This window comes from Populus euphratica, unplaced genomic scaffold, assembly GCF_000495115.2.
Source record: "Populus euphratica unplaced genomic scaffold, PopEup_1.0 scaffold150.1, whole genome shotgun sequence".
Taxonomy (NCBI): Eukaryota; Viridiplantae; Streptophyta; class Magnoliopsida; order Malpighiales; family Salicaceae; genus Populus; species Populus euphratica.
This window is the reverse complement of record NW_011499998.1, coordinates 317,949-333,608: the sequence shown is the minus strand read 5'-3', so window position 1 is coordinate 333,608 and position 15,660 is coordinate 317,949. Positions and strand designations below refer to the sequence as shown.

General features: G+C 26.0%; 1 protein-coding gene across 2 annotated transcripts; it reads left to right on the top strand.

The window, feature by feature from the left end:
• Positions 1-8,219: 8,219 nt before the first annotated feature.
• On the top strand, positions 8,220-10,567 carry LOC105140728 (TATA-binding related factor (TRF) of subunit 20 of Mediator complex). Of its 2 annotated transcripts, none has more exons than XM_011047679.1 (5): positions 8,220-8,469; positions 8,551-8,693; positions 8,828-8,952; positions 9,068-9,157; positions 9,934-10,567. In XM_011047679.1, exons 1-5 carry the CDS (start codon positions 8,456-8,458, stop codon positions 10,171-10,173), a joined length of 612 nt encoding a protein of 203 aa, XP_011045981.1. In that variant the 5' UTR covers positions 8,220-8,455; the 3' UTR covers positions 10,174-10,567. The 2 variants fall into 2 exon arrangements, with proteins under 2 accessions (XP_011045981.1, XP_011045980.1); XM_011047678.1 differs by having other exon boundaries at positions 8,222-8,469; positions 8,774-8,952.
• Positions 10,568-15,660: the final 5,093 nt, after the last annotated feature.

Genomic DNA, 15,660 nt, shown 5'->3' with positions numbered 1-15,660 from the left:
ATTTGACCTTTTTTATATTAATTATGAAAAAGTTGAAGGAAAATCTTTAAGCATATAAAGTTCAAATTAATTAATAAATTGAAGGTAATGGGATGAATCTATATGGTTCCGAACTCACCAATAATGAGATCATTTAGTCCAATAAGTAGTAACACGTACAATATATGTAAAAAGGTTTCCATATTTGTTAACAAATATAGAAGTTTAACGCAATTTAATGACTTCTTATAATTTATTATACTCTTAAATATTATATATTAGCTATCATTATAGATATGAAATTTGAATGGTTTAATGTGCTATTCAAAAATACTTTTGGTAAGGATTATGATAATATAATGAAGCATGTCGTTGATTAAGTTAATTATGGTGGTGGTTGCAGCGATGGTGGCAATATAGATAATGATAACAATGACAATAATAATGATGAGAATGGTGAATTATTCTATAGGCGAGAGTTTGATTGTTGTAAACTAGTATCATGCATGACTAGAGATTTATCTATGTATTATAGTAATTATATATAAAAAGAACTTTGTATGATTTCATGTTGTACAACATGGTATAGCATGGTTGAATAAAGTTTTACAAGGACATTGAAAATGATGTGTCAATGTATTTAGAATGGATACAGCAACATTGCAAAATATACGCTTTGATTTTGAAACACAATGTAGGTTAAAAGCTTCCAAAATAATGAGTATTAGTCAAAAGGTGGCAATATTTTATTATACATTAACATGAGATGCTTCAAAAAGAAAAGTTCAAGAAAGATTTCAACATTCAGGTAAAACTATTAGTAAATATTTTAATAAAATTCTAATAATAATTTGTTCACTTGTAATTAATGTTATAAAACTAGAAGACCTTGAATTTAGAAACACGCCATAAAAAATTAAGATGGATGCAAGATATATGCTTCATTTTAAGGTAAAACTAATGAACTTATATATCATTAATGCTAAATATAAGTTATTTGGATATGTTTTTCAAAAATCGATGCTTCTTATTTTTCATATAGCATCTCGGAAGACCTATCAATGGCACTTGTATGTGTACTTGTGTATTTGTAGAAAACCCAATTTCATTTATTAGTAGAAAATGTGTACCAACTCATAATATAATGGTTGAATATATCTTTGATATACAATTCACGTTTGTTGGGGTGTGATATTAATGTAATGCACATGATACACATATTTTTTTGAAAGTGATTGACAGTCTCAATATTAAATTTCTAAAACCACCAGAAGGTAATTACATCAAAAAAATTTAATGTTATTTTATGATAAAAATCTAATGTTATAGTAACTATTATTATGACTAATATTTTTTTTTGGGAATAACGTATAAATTAATTACTTGTTATCATAAAAAAATATTATTTGATAAATTCTGGATATTTAAATGAGTATGGATTTTTAGGTTCATATAAAAGTAAGAGATATAATCTACTAAAGTTTTAGTGTCAAAGACAACTAAGAAATTAGAAAAAAATATTTAATTATGCACATTTACCAATACATAATATGATAGAATGTATCTTTAAAGTGTGGAAAAGGAGATGAAGAATTTTGCATAACATGCTCACATATTCTAAAAAAATATAAGTTTAGATTGTAGTAGCATCAATAAAATTACACAACTACATTAGAAGGAAGTTCAAACACGTGGTTCCTTTTTATCTTTAATTTATTTTTATTTAAACATTGATTATTTAAAATAGATTAATAAATTGAATGTGTGAGCTACTAGAACTTATAGGTATTTGATTTTAATTAAAATTAACTAAAATAAATAAGTTAAATAAAATTTTATAATTTTTTATATATTAAATATTGTTCAATTTTTACCTGGTTTATTACTAAAATTGTGTTTTTTTCTCTTGATATTCGTTGTTTTTTTTTTTTGTGAAATCCTATGTAATATTTTTTTTATTCCATTACTTTTCTATGAGAGTTTATTATATTATCTTTTTATTAAATGAAAAAATGGTTCCAAGAAACAACCAAGTCCATAATCCATGTTTAGATTGAATATCTAGATTCATATTTATTTTTCAACTTTTTAGTTTAGAATTTGGTAAAATATTGTTTAATTTTTGCTTGATTTTGAATAAAAATATAATATTTTTAACAATATTAGTAAATGTTCCTTCTGTGCAACTCTACAAAATCTTTATTTTCCTTAGATTTTATCCAATCACTTTCATGTGTGTGTATATTTTTATTATCATTTGATTAAATAAAAAATTTATTTTAAAAAAATAAATTATTAAATGTAACTGAATCTATGGTGTATATTATGAGATTAAATATCTTAATTCGCATTTATTTCTTAATTTTTCTAGTTCAGTCTTTGATATCGTAATGATCTTTTTTTTTTAGATTATTGGCCTAAATGATTCATAATTTATGTTATTAAATACATGTATTAGCCTTTTGATTTATAATTAAAAACTTTTCTTGATATCAAAAAACACGTTAAAAATGTATGTACTTTCATGGTTTTTTTTTTCAATTTTTTTTATCCAACTCGTGATAAAATACATGCCAAATAGCTAGAAGCTTTTCTATTTATATTCATATAATGCTATTTATGCTCACAGTTCAGGTTACATGCTAAGAGTTATTTTTACCAAATTATTTAAAAAAGTTTGAAAAAACAATATATAATTTTTTTAATTGCTATAATTTGTGAGGGAAACATTGTATGTGTAATTTATTTTGATTTTTTTTTTTTACACGAGACAACTTGCTTTGGTTAGCATATAATTGTGTTTCATACAATAATCAAACTAGTAAATCTAATATTTTTTTTATATATCAATTGTATTTAAAATATGTATTAAGAGGTTGATAATTATTAATTTGTGATTATTAAATTCTACAACAATGGAATAATTTTAATTTTTTTTATCAATCATCATCGCATCAATCATTAGATATGTGATATATATGATTAAATTAAAATTTGGAAATTTTTATTTTATTATTAGAATATTTAACTTCCAATAACTATCCATTTAACTAGTTATATTACATTACAATTACAAACAAAATTAAAAGGCTTGAGGTTTTTAAATAGTGCATGTTCACTTTAGCATCCCTTCTAATTCATTATAGATTATAATAATGGGTTTTTTTTTTCATTTTGATTATCAAACTTCTCTTATTTTATTTTATCCTTTTGTGTTCTGTTTTATATGTTTTTTCAATAAATGGTTTCTATTCTTTGCATTTTATTAAGATGTGAAAGTTTTGATAAGATTTTAGTGCTTGATTTTGGATTAATTTAATAAGTTGTGGTTTTAATTTGTAGCCTTAAGACATGATTAAAAAAATAAGGACCAAACAAAGAAACAAACAGGGTGCTTTATCTCGAATTCATGTGGAAAAGTTATCTTTAGTTCTATATTTTTGTGTTGACTTTGTTGTAGCTTCTTTTAGTTTTAGAATCTTAGTTTTTTAAAGGAAAAAGTTATTGATTGACCATATCCTAATTAAAAAAAAGTTATTTTTTGTATTATTGAGTTCTATTTGATAAGAATAGTTTTATTGAAAAAATTTTTACCTTCCATCTTACCAAAAAAAAAAAGTAAATTAAGATTGTGAAAGATTTTTTTAGTTTAATGTTGCATTTTCTTGACCAATTTAGAAGTACTTTTAATTAAGAGATTGGTTTGTTGATGTTCTAATGATGTTTAGTAGACATTATTTAGAGAACATAGGTTAAAAATGATTTTTATATGCAATAAACCCCACCTTGATTTTTTAAACATATCTCTAGTAATTGGAATATGGATAAGGAGACAACAAGTCATCTATCACAATAAACGACGTGTTGTAGGTCTTTTTTTTTTTTAAGAAAAGGTAAACCGCATGCTTGAATCAAGGAAAAAGAAAGTTAGTGGCTTGGCCTTAGCCTTGTAGGCCCTCACACATGTCCTTTTTTTAATAGGGTAGGTGGGTTAGCTAACTTAGGCCCAACCCAAATATTTAGTCTTTATTTTACCTTTAATTTTTTTTATTTAAATTAAAATTGATTAAAATAAATAAATTAGAAATATGTTTGTGAACTTTTATTTTGTTTTTTAATAATATTATAATATTAGCATGTGTTTTTTTATATAACCCTTGACAATTTGTTTTTTAAAAATTTACTTAATTTCTTTCTTGCAATTGTCTGTTTTTCATATTGTATAATTAAATAACAAATATTTTCTAAAAAAATCTTATTTAACCCAACCAAGCACATGACCCAAGTCATGAATTTAACAGGTTAATATAGCTTAATTCAAGATATCGTTGTCTTAATATTTTAAAAAATATAAAATAATATATTTTCCCCTTAAGTTTATATTGAAATTTATTGAAATATATTAATTAAATACATTGTTAGGATATTATTTTATTAAATACAATTCATGTTTTACTTTATTTTTAATAAAATCATATCATTTTTTTATAATATTAGCAAGTATGTTATCTTTACAACCATTAATGATTTTTTTATTAAAATTTATTCAATCACTTTCTTTAATATGCCTATTTTTAGTATCGTATAATAGAATGTAAAATAGATTAAATAACTTATCAAATTCGGATGAATCCATAACTTAGATCATGGATTTCACGAGTAAATTTAGATTAACTCAGATTAATCCATAATAAAATTATCTATTTTGTTAAAGTAAAATAACATTATATAACATTTTTTTATTTAGTTTCAAACTAGGTTTTGAATGGGCTAACCGATTCACATTTCAACAACTCGACAACACGCTCTCAAAACAAGGCATGACCTAATAAGTTTTTAATTTGTAATTGTGATTAATTAAAATAAATCAATAAAAATGTATTTGAGATATTATTTTATAAAATATCATTTAATTTTTTGTTTTTTTAATAAGATTATAATTTTTTTTTCTAATACTAGCATACAACCATTTATCATATATTTCAGGGGTTTTTCTTATATTTTATTTTATTTTTTTTACATGTTTATTTTTATTATCTTATTATTAAATAAAAATGACCCTAAAAAGTATTTTTTAAACTTATTTAGGTCTATGACATATGCAACGGGGTAACCTGAGTCAATGAAAAACATTACCCTCTTATTTTTTTTAAAAAGGTGAAAACAATAACTTATTAACATTTTTTTATTCAAATTAGATTTTATTTGATTGTTTTTACGTGTTTATTTTTATTATTATATTATTAAATAAAAATAACCCTAAAAAATATTTTTTAAACTCATTTAGGTCTATAACATATGCAACAGGATAACTTGAGTCAATGAAAAACATTACCCTCTTATTTTTTTTTTTAAAAGGTGAAAACAATGACATATTAACAATATTAATAATTTTTTATTCAAATTAGGTTTTATTATGTCAATTGAGTCATATTTAAACTCACCATGTTAAAATAGATCACATCAAATCAACTTTAAATTAAATAATTTAACTTAAAATCCAAATTAGATAAGAGCCACATCAAGGGATCATGTCAAATTAATATGAAAATAAAGAGCTATACTGGTAAATTATTTTGTTTCAATTTAATTAAAAGTATTACTTTTTCTAAAACTAGTGACATACAATTAAATAAAAAAAAATGAACAACTTGACATGACATAATATAATATTTATTTATTTATATTTATCTCTTAACTTTGTATTTAATTTTTAATTATTTTTAATAATTTTTTTAACAAGTATTTACACATATAATTTTTAATTAATTTTATTAAATGCAAACATTAGATTTTCAATTCACGATTGAAGATTTTCTTGGTTAACAAAAAAACATTATCAATCTCTGCATATATATATGAAAAATAAATCTTAATTTGGTCCAAAATAAAGGCAAAGCACATGTAAGTTGGCTAGTGCATAACTATTTGCTTTTGCCTAAACAATAATAATAAAGAATAGATTTTTTTTAATATAGATAATCTCTCAATCTATTTTTATATAATAGTGTTAATTCTTGAATTCATATTTTTATATTTAATTGAGAAAATTTTAATATTTGTTAACTTTCTAATATATCATCTAAATAAGATATTTAAGAATAAACCATCAAAATATACAATGTAACTTTGTATATGAAAGTATTTATTTTATTTTATTTACAAAAATATTTTAAAAATAAAAAATAATATACAAATTAAGTAACTAGTTCTGTTCATTGACTTAAGAATCTTACGGAAACTGAATATATATCTAAATATAAGTTTAAAAGATAGATTGAAGAATTTTAAAATAATATTATTAAAAAAAAGAATTCTCAATGATTCATTATAGAACAAAACACATTGCACATAATATAATAACATTCTTTGCCTCCTAAAAGCTAAATAAGTGTAAAATGAGAGGCAAAATGATAATTCACAAGATTTAATTGGTATTAATAAATTGAACGAGCTAAATCAATCTTTTTTTCTTATTTTTTAAGAATAGTATAAAGATTTAATTATCTTTAAAAAGCAAAAAACATAAAAAAAAGGTTGGCATAAGAGGGATTTTTAGTCTTTTTTATATTTTTCAAAACAATAAAATAACTTAATTACTCTTAAAATAGAAAAATGATTAAACTTTCATATAAAGACTTTGTTGTCTTTTTAGTTTTTTTAAATAGTCAAATGAAAAATTTACCTTTAAAATTTAAAAACTAAGATTGTTGTTTTAAAGTTATTTTCATTTTTTTAATGATTTTTTTATTATTATCAATTTTAACTGGAGATAATTTTGTAACTTAATAAATATAAATATTATTAAAAAAAATAGGAAACATTTGGATGGTACATGCATTTTAGACATTGTTGTCTTGTTGAAAAACCACCTTCTACCATGTTTTCAAAAGTGTATAACGGCGAAGAAGTTGATGGATTAACACCTGTATTGATGTATATAGCAGTTCAACGACAATGAACTTTTTTTCTCCTTTCTTTTTTTATCCTCTTCTGAGATCCATGTTTGTGTTTTCAAAATTCAATCATATCATTTAATTTATATTTATTTTAATTTTAACTTTTAATAATATAATTGTTAGTTATATTGATTTAAATATTTTTTAAAGTTTATCATTTTATGAATTTTTTCATGAATATTTTATTTTATTTTATTTTTATATTTAATATAATTCTCATTTTTTAATTGCTGTTTTATACTTCTTTTATTTTAAAAATTATATCTTCCCTCTCTATTTTATTTCATTCAATTTCTGTATCTAAATTTGATTTTTATTCTTTTAATTGATATTTTTTTTAATTTTTTAAATTTAATTTCTAATTTATTTATTTCATTTAGTCTTTATATCAAATTTTGTCCTTATTTTTTTTATTGTATTTATTTTGTTTTTTTTTAACTTTATATCAAATTTTGTCCTTATTCTTTTTATTATATTTATTTTGTTTTTTTTTTAATTTTTTTTATAATTGAAAAGTTTGCTTTATTAATTTTTCGCGTATACCTTTTATCATTCGGTATCATGATTTGAGTTATTAGTTTTGAATATCGTATTGGTTTAAGTTCAATTTTTTTTTAAGTTTGTTTTACAAATAATTCTTATTTCACTCTCATATACCAGGTAATTTATTAATCGAGTTAATATCTTTTGGGTTGACTTGAGTTTTTTTTTAATATTTTAAAATTAATTTTTTCTCTTTCATTATTTCATATTAAATTATTGGCTTTTGAGCTTTGTAAAATTTTTTACTTTTTTTTTGTTGGGTTTAAGTTGTAAACTCAATTAAAATTGACTCATGATTTTTTTAGTATTTTTTATTGATTTTACTTTGATATTTTTTAAATTTAATTTTTTTTAATTCTAATTTCATATCATGCATGACAAGTTAGTTAACTCAAATTGACATAAACTTTTTTATTTGAAATCTACGAATTTTTAATTTTTCTAAGCATGTTAGTAAAATTATGTTAAATTAATGTTTGTTTCTGTATTTCAAATGTGTTTTTAAAAAATTTAAATTTTATTTATTTATTTTAAATTAATATATTTTTAGTGTTTTTAAATTATTTTAATATACTAATATCAAATATAATTTTTAAAAATAAAAAATTATTATTAATATATATTTTAATATAAAATATTATTTAAAAAATAACCACCAAACAAGCTACGAGTTAAGTTATTATTGCCTAAACATTTTTATCTTACATTAAAAATAATGGATCCGGCCAGCGATAACACTTTACTGTATATTATGAAAGACCGACAATTGCCTTCCTAGGAATTGGTTTCCCAGCAAAACAAACAAGGCATAGTTCTTAAATGGGAATGGGGTCTTGGGTTCTGTTAGACCCAAAATGGGAATGGGGTCGATGCAATCAAATTATTCTTAAAATCTTTGGAGACTCAGCAGTTCACATTTGACCCATAAGAGAAGATCAAGGGAGAATATCTCAGCATCGTCACTTTCCAGAACAATGCCACTCAAACGGTAAAGCTGACCAAAACCCTAATCACAGTTTTCTTCTTACTTTTGAAACTGGATAATGAAGTTGTGCCTGTCTCTCTACAGGGTTTTGCATTGGCAACCCAACGCAGGAACAACCGTGAACACCCAAATCCTCAATGAAGTAACTCAGTGCGTGGAGAGCATTAACGGCGTTAAAGAAGGCCGATGGAAAGCTACTCTCACCTACTATAAACCCATACTACGAGGTGCTTTTCTTTTCTTTTCTTTCCTTTTCTTTTTAATAAATAAAACTTGAATTTTTATCAATTTCAATTGAAAAACCCAGACCAATCTCAAGCTCCTGAATTGCCGCGAGATTTCTTGGGTATTTCTTTGCCAGAGCAGCCAAATAAGTATTACTTAATAATCCGAGGTCAAAGGATTGTTCTCGAGGCAGATTCCTCCATTCAAACAATAATGGAGAAGCTTCAGTCTTATAAGTCGAGGGTTGCTCTTTACTTTGAGGTTTTTCGATTCCCCTTTTGTTTATGATATGATGCTCTGCTCTTATAATTTTGATGTATGGTTTTATTGAATTATCATCATCATCATCATCATCATTATTATTATTATCATGTAGGGTTTTCAGTATCAACTCGGGGACTTTCAGTTGCGAGTTGGGAAAGTTACCCCAACTCATTCCGACAACTTGAGAGGAATTATTATGGAGGTAATAACGCGCTTAATTTCATCTTAATTTTCTTGCATTAACCATTGGAGTTGTTTTGCTTTTGATATGTTAGTCTGATAAACTTTAGGACTGAGTAAGCATGCCTTCTTGCATACTGTTGGATCTGAATGTTAAAGTGGTAGGATTGGTGCGCTTGTATCCACTGTTGTCACCAGTACATGGAGCTAGCTGCTTAATGCCTATTAGAAACCAATTTGTGGCGAATTTTTTTAATTAACCTTTGTTAGAATATGCTGTAGACAATGAAATGCTAGCTGAAGTTGAGTTTTTGCCAGAGGATGTCAATTGCAGTCCTGGCTGATATAAAGGATTCGGCATGCAAAAATACTTGCCTATTTTTGGTTAATAAGGTGTGTATATGAAGTGTCTAATGAGATTGGTCACTAATTCTCTCATATCAAATGTAAAGGTTTTGTAGCTACTAAGTGGGATACAATCCATATATAGAATTCATGTTTCAAATGTTTGGAGAAGAGAAGGATGTTCAAGTGTTGTTCTATTATTTGAGGATCGAGCATAGCAATTTACCAGTTTAGTAGTAAAATTTTAAAATCATATAATATCATGAAAAATGCTATTCTTGGGATTAGTTATGCTATGTTCTTCTGAAAGCGTTCCAATCTGTTTCATATGACTGTAACAACTGTTTTGGTGTCTTGGTATATTACTTGGTTGAAATCTATGTGTAAAATTAAAAGGGATCTAGGCTGGCAAAACATGATCCACCGTAATGAAACTTGCTTGTTTTGATGAAGGTGGAGTATCTTCCTTTGTCATCAATTGACAAATCCAGGCAAGTCATGGAAGAGTTTGTTGATATATGGAAAGAAGCCATCTCAAAAAGATCATTACCAGGCCATTTCATGCATATGGAACCAAACTTCATGGAGTACGGTCTCTCTGATCACTATAGCTCGCAACACACAGCTGTGCAGTATGCTACTGTCATGGCTCAACTAATTGCCACTCAGTCAGTGCAAGCCGCGAGAAACTAGGGAACATTAAAACATCACTGCATCCTTCATCCAGGTTTCAATCAGGTGTTGTTAGATCCAATTGTCATGGCTTCTGTTAGTATTTGTTTTTGTACCATGGAAGTTTTGGCTCTTTCTGAAATAATTAGATGTTAAGATTCTAAAAGAAGGGAGCAACTGACCGCTGTGGTGAAAACATTGTTTTCTGAAACACATATTCCTTCGGAGTTCTGCATCTGGGTCTGCAGTTTGCTAAACTGGCTGTGATTACTGACGAGAGGCTTTAACTAGAACATGGTTTCATGCAAAGTAAGCTCTTAGATTGCCGTGCGCTGAAAACAGTTGGCCCGAATGGGCACAAATCCTATTCTTTCCTTTTAGTTATTTATCCAACAAATTGCGCTAATTCATTTTATTTTCATCTAATTTCTCATCAAGAACACACACGCACACAGACTGGCCGCTTTCATTCATTAAAATCAATATCCAAAAACATGACATCGAATATCATGTTCTTGAACGAAAAGAGGTCGACTTAAGGATTTGTTCGTTAAATCAAATAATAATAAATATATATATTGAATTGATAGCAGAATTGGTTTATGATTAACCTGTAATTCTTTTCTTTTTTTATTCAATGATAAATAATTCTTGTATGTAAATTGGAATTCATTTTGTTATTTATATGAATAATACTATATGAATAAAGTATTATGATTATTAAGAATTCAGCAGCGCCTCTTTTTCTCTATACCAAATTCCTACTGAATCCTTATTTAAATGATCCTAAGATATATTTTATATCAAAAAGCAAATGTTTTTAACTATGAAATTTATTGGCAAAGTATAAGAAAAAAAGAAAGATAAAGATACAATATAAGTGACATCTTATCTATAAACCTAAAAAGGTTAATAGCTTGAAATAGAGATGTTCCAAATAACGGATAAAACCAAAGAAAAAATAATTGAAGAAATTGAACCAAAATAAAGAATCAATTAAATTCATTTTTAAAATCATAAATTTTAATAGATTCGGTCTGGTTTTAGTTTTGAACCAAAAACCAGATCAAACCGAACCAGACCCATTAAATAATTAACAAAAAAATATGATATAAATAGTTAACTTAAGTAGCTAACTCTTCCTCCCTGTGCATCTCATCTTATAAAAAGTCGTCTCCTTTCCGGATAAATTCTCAATCTTCCTCTTAATTAATTCACAATCTTCCTTTTCTAGTTTCTACATTGCTATTTGCATTTAATCGTTTAACATGCAAAGTGACACGATCAAAAAATTGATGTCTTCTCCCAAGTGTAGGAGTATCGAAGTAATAAATAATCCAGTAAGACCGGGGTCGAACCAAAAGGATGTTAATTGTATAAATTATAGATAACAATAATACAACAACAACAACAACAATAACAACAACCATAGTAATAATAATAGTAGTGGTAGTGGTAGTGGTAGTGGTAGTAGTAGTAAAGAAGAAGAAGAAGAAGAAGAAGAAGTTGATGAGAACTTTGACATTGAAGATTAATGTAAGGATTAAACAATAATAACAAAAAATGTTAAGGGTAGAGGATCCACTAATGGTATGTCAAACAAGTATAGTATAAACTCTTATTATTCAATTGAAAACCACATACAAAGGAGGTTTCAATCAGATTATAAATTGTTTACATGATTATATTAGTTATCTTATTTGATTAATGCTAATACTTGTAAATCTTGTCAGACATTCATGATTATAACTTATGTTAATAACAAATCAAGTTCCTTTCATAACTTAAGTGTCGGTTATAACATATAATAAGGGCTATGAGAGTACCAAGTATTTGTTATACCAAGTGCTATACAACATAAATCTAAATTAACCATTTAACAAGCAAAATATTAAAAGTGAACAAGATAACAAATACAAAACATGTTAGTATCAAACATTAAGGTCCATGTTGAGTTTACACTATACTTATTTTTATACCATTAATGTAACCTTTTCACCTTGATATAATAAACTTAACTAAACATAATGAAAGAAAAAATAAATAAACAAAATAAGAACATAAATAAAATAAAAGTTAACTAAGTAAAGGAAAGCAAATGAAAGGTATAAACTTGATATTAATGAAAGCAAAACTTAAGCATTAAAAAAATACAAAGAGAGAAAGCAAGAGCATGATCTTGATCTGGAAACCAAGATGCCAAAATGCATGACAAATGCCTCCTTTTATAGGCCAAAATTAGGAATTATTGATTTGATAACTAATTGATGAGTGGGTGACCAACTCTTGACTTGGTGATAATCCTTATCTTCTCTTGTCTGTCCAAAATGTCATTGATAACATCCAAATTAGAACCACTTGAAAACATGAAAATTGTAGAAAATTATCTCAGCTTTTCAAGAAAAAAAATGGAGGTCATTTGGATTTTTAAAACTCCAGATATGGGCCAAACACTGAACAGTATTCGGGTAGTAGGACATATTCAGACTTCTTCGTTGTTGCTACAATTTGGACTTGAAAATGACCTTTTTAGAACCAGACCTCCACTTGAAAGTTGTAAGCATATGTCTTACATTTTTATCCATATAAAGTAGACCTAAATACGAGATTTATAGCTCTAGATATGAGCCAATTACCAAATAGTGTTCTGGTTTAGACTGCACCAGCATCTCTTTTCTAAGTTTGGCCATCTCTTTGTCCTTTTAATTTCAATTCTCAAACTCATCAATTAATCCTTTCATTTATATAATAGACCTATATTTAAAATGAACATTTATCATAAATTAAAGGTACATTATATTATTAGATATGTTATTATAAAACATGCTTTAGTTAAGGAGTTATTGATACTTCAAGTGCAAAATGAAGATATAAAATCTTGATAAAAATACACTTTTAAGTACTAATCACAAAGCCTTGGCCTCCTCTACTTGGTTTAACTTGATAATAGATGTATCAGATATGTATATAGAGAGGTTTGGTTTAGATGTTTTCTTAGCTTCAAGGATCGCAAACATTTGAATTGTGCTTCTGGCTTAAGATACCCTAATGGTACATGTTCATGTTCATAGGAGCAAAGGTGAAAATCTAGCCAAATTTCCCCAAATGAGCCCATCACCCTTTAATATACCCTTGAGCAACGACAGTGTTAGCCTCGAAGGAAGCGGGGAGATCATAGACGGTGTGTGAAGTGACGTTGCGGATAATGGCATATTTATTTTTCAAGCCGGATCTGAATTCTTCCAAGTTTTTCTTGTAGATTTCGATGATGGATTTAGATTTGATTGCTAAGGTTTAGATGAAAGAGCCAAAGGACCATGTGGAGTTTTGGGTTGGTGGGTCAGGATTCAAGTTTAGGTTTCCTGTTTTTTTGCCAAGAAAACTAGATTTAATCGAACTGGACCGGTTCAGTTTGAACTGGTTTTCAGTCCGATTCGGTTAATATTTTACAAATTTAATTTAATTTGGTTTGGTTGGTTTTTTGAGTATAAACCGAATCGAATCGTGAACACTCCTAGCTTGGAATATTTATTGTGCGTTGTTAAGTAGTCTTCCCAAAATCCCTTTTCTTTTCTCTAGAAATCTTTTTAGATCTACAAAGCCCTATCACCTCTTCCCAAAAAGGACAAAACATCTATTGACCGTTTGTCTCTTTTAAAATCTATTCAGCCTTTAATACAATATTGCACATTAAAAGGCTTGGATAGGCAACTAACGAGCTAATTTTTTGTTATGATTTTTATTTATAAAAATTCTTCTTAAATAAAATGGGTTTAATAAATATGTCAAGCCCAAAGTATTTAGGTATGATAATCAACCAAGTCCAAGGTAACATAGGTATGACAAACATGCTAAACCCAAAGAACCTGGATTTGATAGTAAGTTAAGTCTAAAGAAATGTAAGTTTAGGGAACATGCTACCCAAAGAACTTGGACTTAGTAATTAGCTAAGCCCAAGATAAAGTTGGTTTGGCAAACATGACAGCCTCAAAAAACTTGGATTTAAAAGTCATCCAAGCCCAAGATAATATAGGTCTCACAAACTTGTCAGACCCAAAGTAAGCCCAAGATAACATGAGTTTGACAAACATGCCAGATCTAAAGTAAGTTCAAGATAACATGAGCGTGGCAAACATGCTAGACCTAAAAAACTTGTATTTGACAGTCAGTGAAAGCTAAGGTACCGTGGATCTAGAAAACATGCTAGACCTAAAGAATATAAAAATTATTAAGTTCTTAGGCTATATGTCTAATCCTGGATGATCTTATACAATATAAATATTAGACACATGATAAACCGCTATGCCTCTCAATCTAGAATAATCATTCATATTAAGGTAATATTTTTTCTATATTTATAGGTGTATACAAGGTTTTTTAAGGGACTTATTATACTTAGTATTTCATTAATGATATGTAATAAATATTTGTCTCCCATTAATGTCGCCGAAAGTAAAGAACTTTCCAATCTTTCTTTTTTTTTAAAACAACAAGGTTCATAACTTTTTATCTATTAAGATAAAATAATACATAAATTTTAAAGTATTAATCAATTTAAAACTCAAGAATAAACGTCTTTGTTTCTTGAATTTAAGGTCTTTTTAAATAATTTATTGTCTTAAGTCATTTTGTACCTTTCTTATAAATATACTGGCTTTATTATCAAAGGCATTATTGTCAAAATCATGAGTTGACTCTTAAAATCTTATATTTTTAAGAGTCAACATGAATATAACGCGTAAAATCAAGTTAAAAACTCAAAAATAGTTAAACTCAGTCAAATTGAGTAAAATCAGATCAATTTTACAAGTTTGACAAAAATAAAAAATTTGTTGACAATTTTTAACAATGTTGAAATAGAGTGTCATTGTACCAAAAATGATTTAGAGATTCAGAATGATATTAATTTAGATAATTTAAGAAGTTTAGAGTTACATTTTGATGACAATATTGATGGTGGTGTTTGTACTAATAGTTACACAAATATTCATAATATTAATGCTAGTACTACTAGTAGCAATAATAATCCTTTAGATAATAATGATTTTGAAGAAAGTTTTAGAAACAACAAGAAAGATAAAAGCAATGAGATTGATTTTAGTTTACATGACACACCAATAGATTATTTGTTTTAAGTTTGTTAATTTTTAGTTAATGAAATTCTATGGATATAATTGTATTGTATTTTTAAGTTATTTAAACCACGCATGAATTTTTATTTGAACTATGTATTTTAAGGTGTTTGGACCTATATATTGTTTATTTCACTTTTATTTTAATTGTGTTATATTATTATTTACTATTTGATTGAAATTGTTAATATATAATTAGTTAAAATATTTTACTTATAATTTTACAATTTGAGTTTATATTATACAATTTATATTGTGTCAAAAAAATATTTTTAATAACCTTGATCAGAGGGTCTTTAAATCCCTCAAATTGAGTCTATTTTTACAAGTATTGAAGCTTTTGTTGTTAGCTTAGAGTCCTTTAAATTAAAAAGAA

Bases quoted from the DNA above. Each gene is read 5' to 3' on its own strand.
- LOC105140728 (XM_011047678.1), top strand. The intron at 8,694-8,773 runs GTGCTTTTCTTT...TGAAAAACCCAG, and splicing joins CTATAAACCCATACTACGAG to ACCAATCTCAAGCTCCTGAA. The intron at 8,953-9,067 runs GTTTTTCGATTC...ATTATCATGTAG, and splicing joins GGGTTGCTCTTTACTTTGAG to GGTTTTCAGTATCAACTCGG.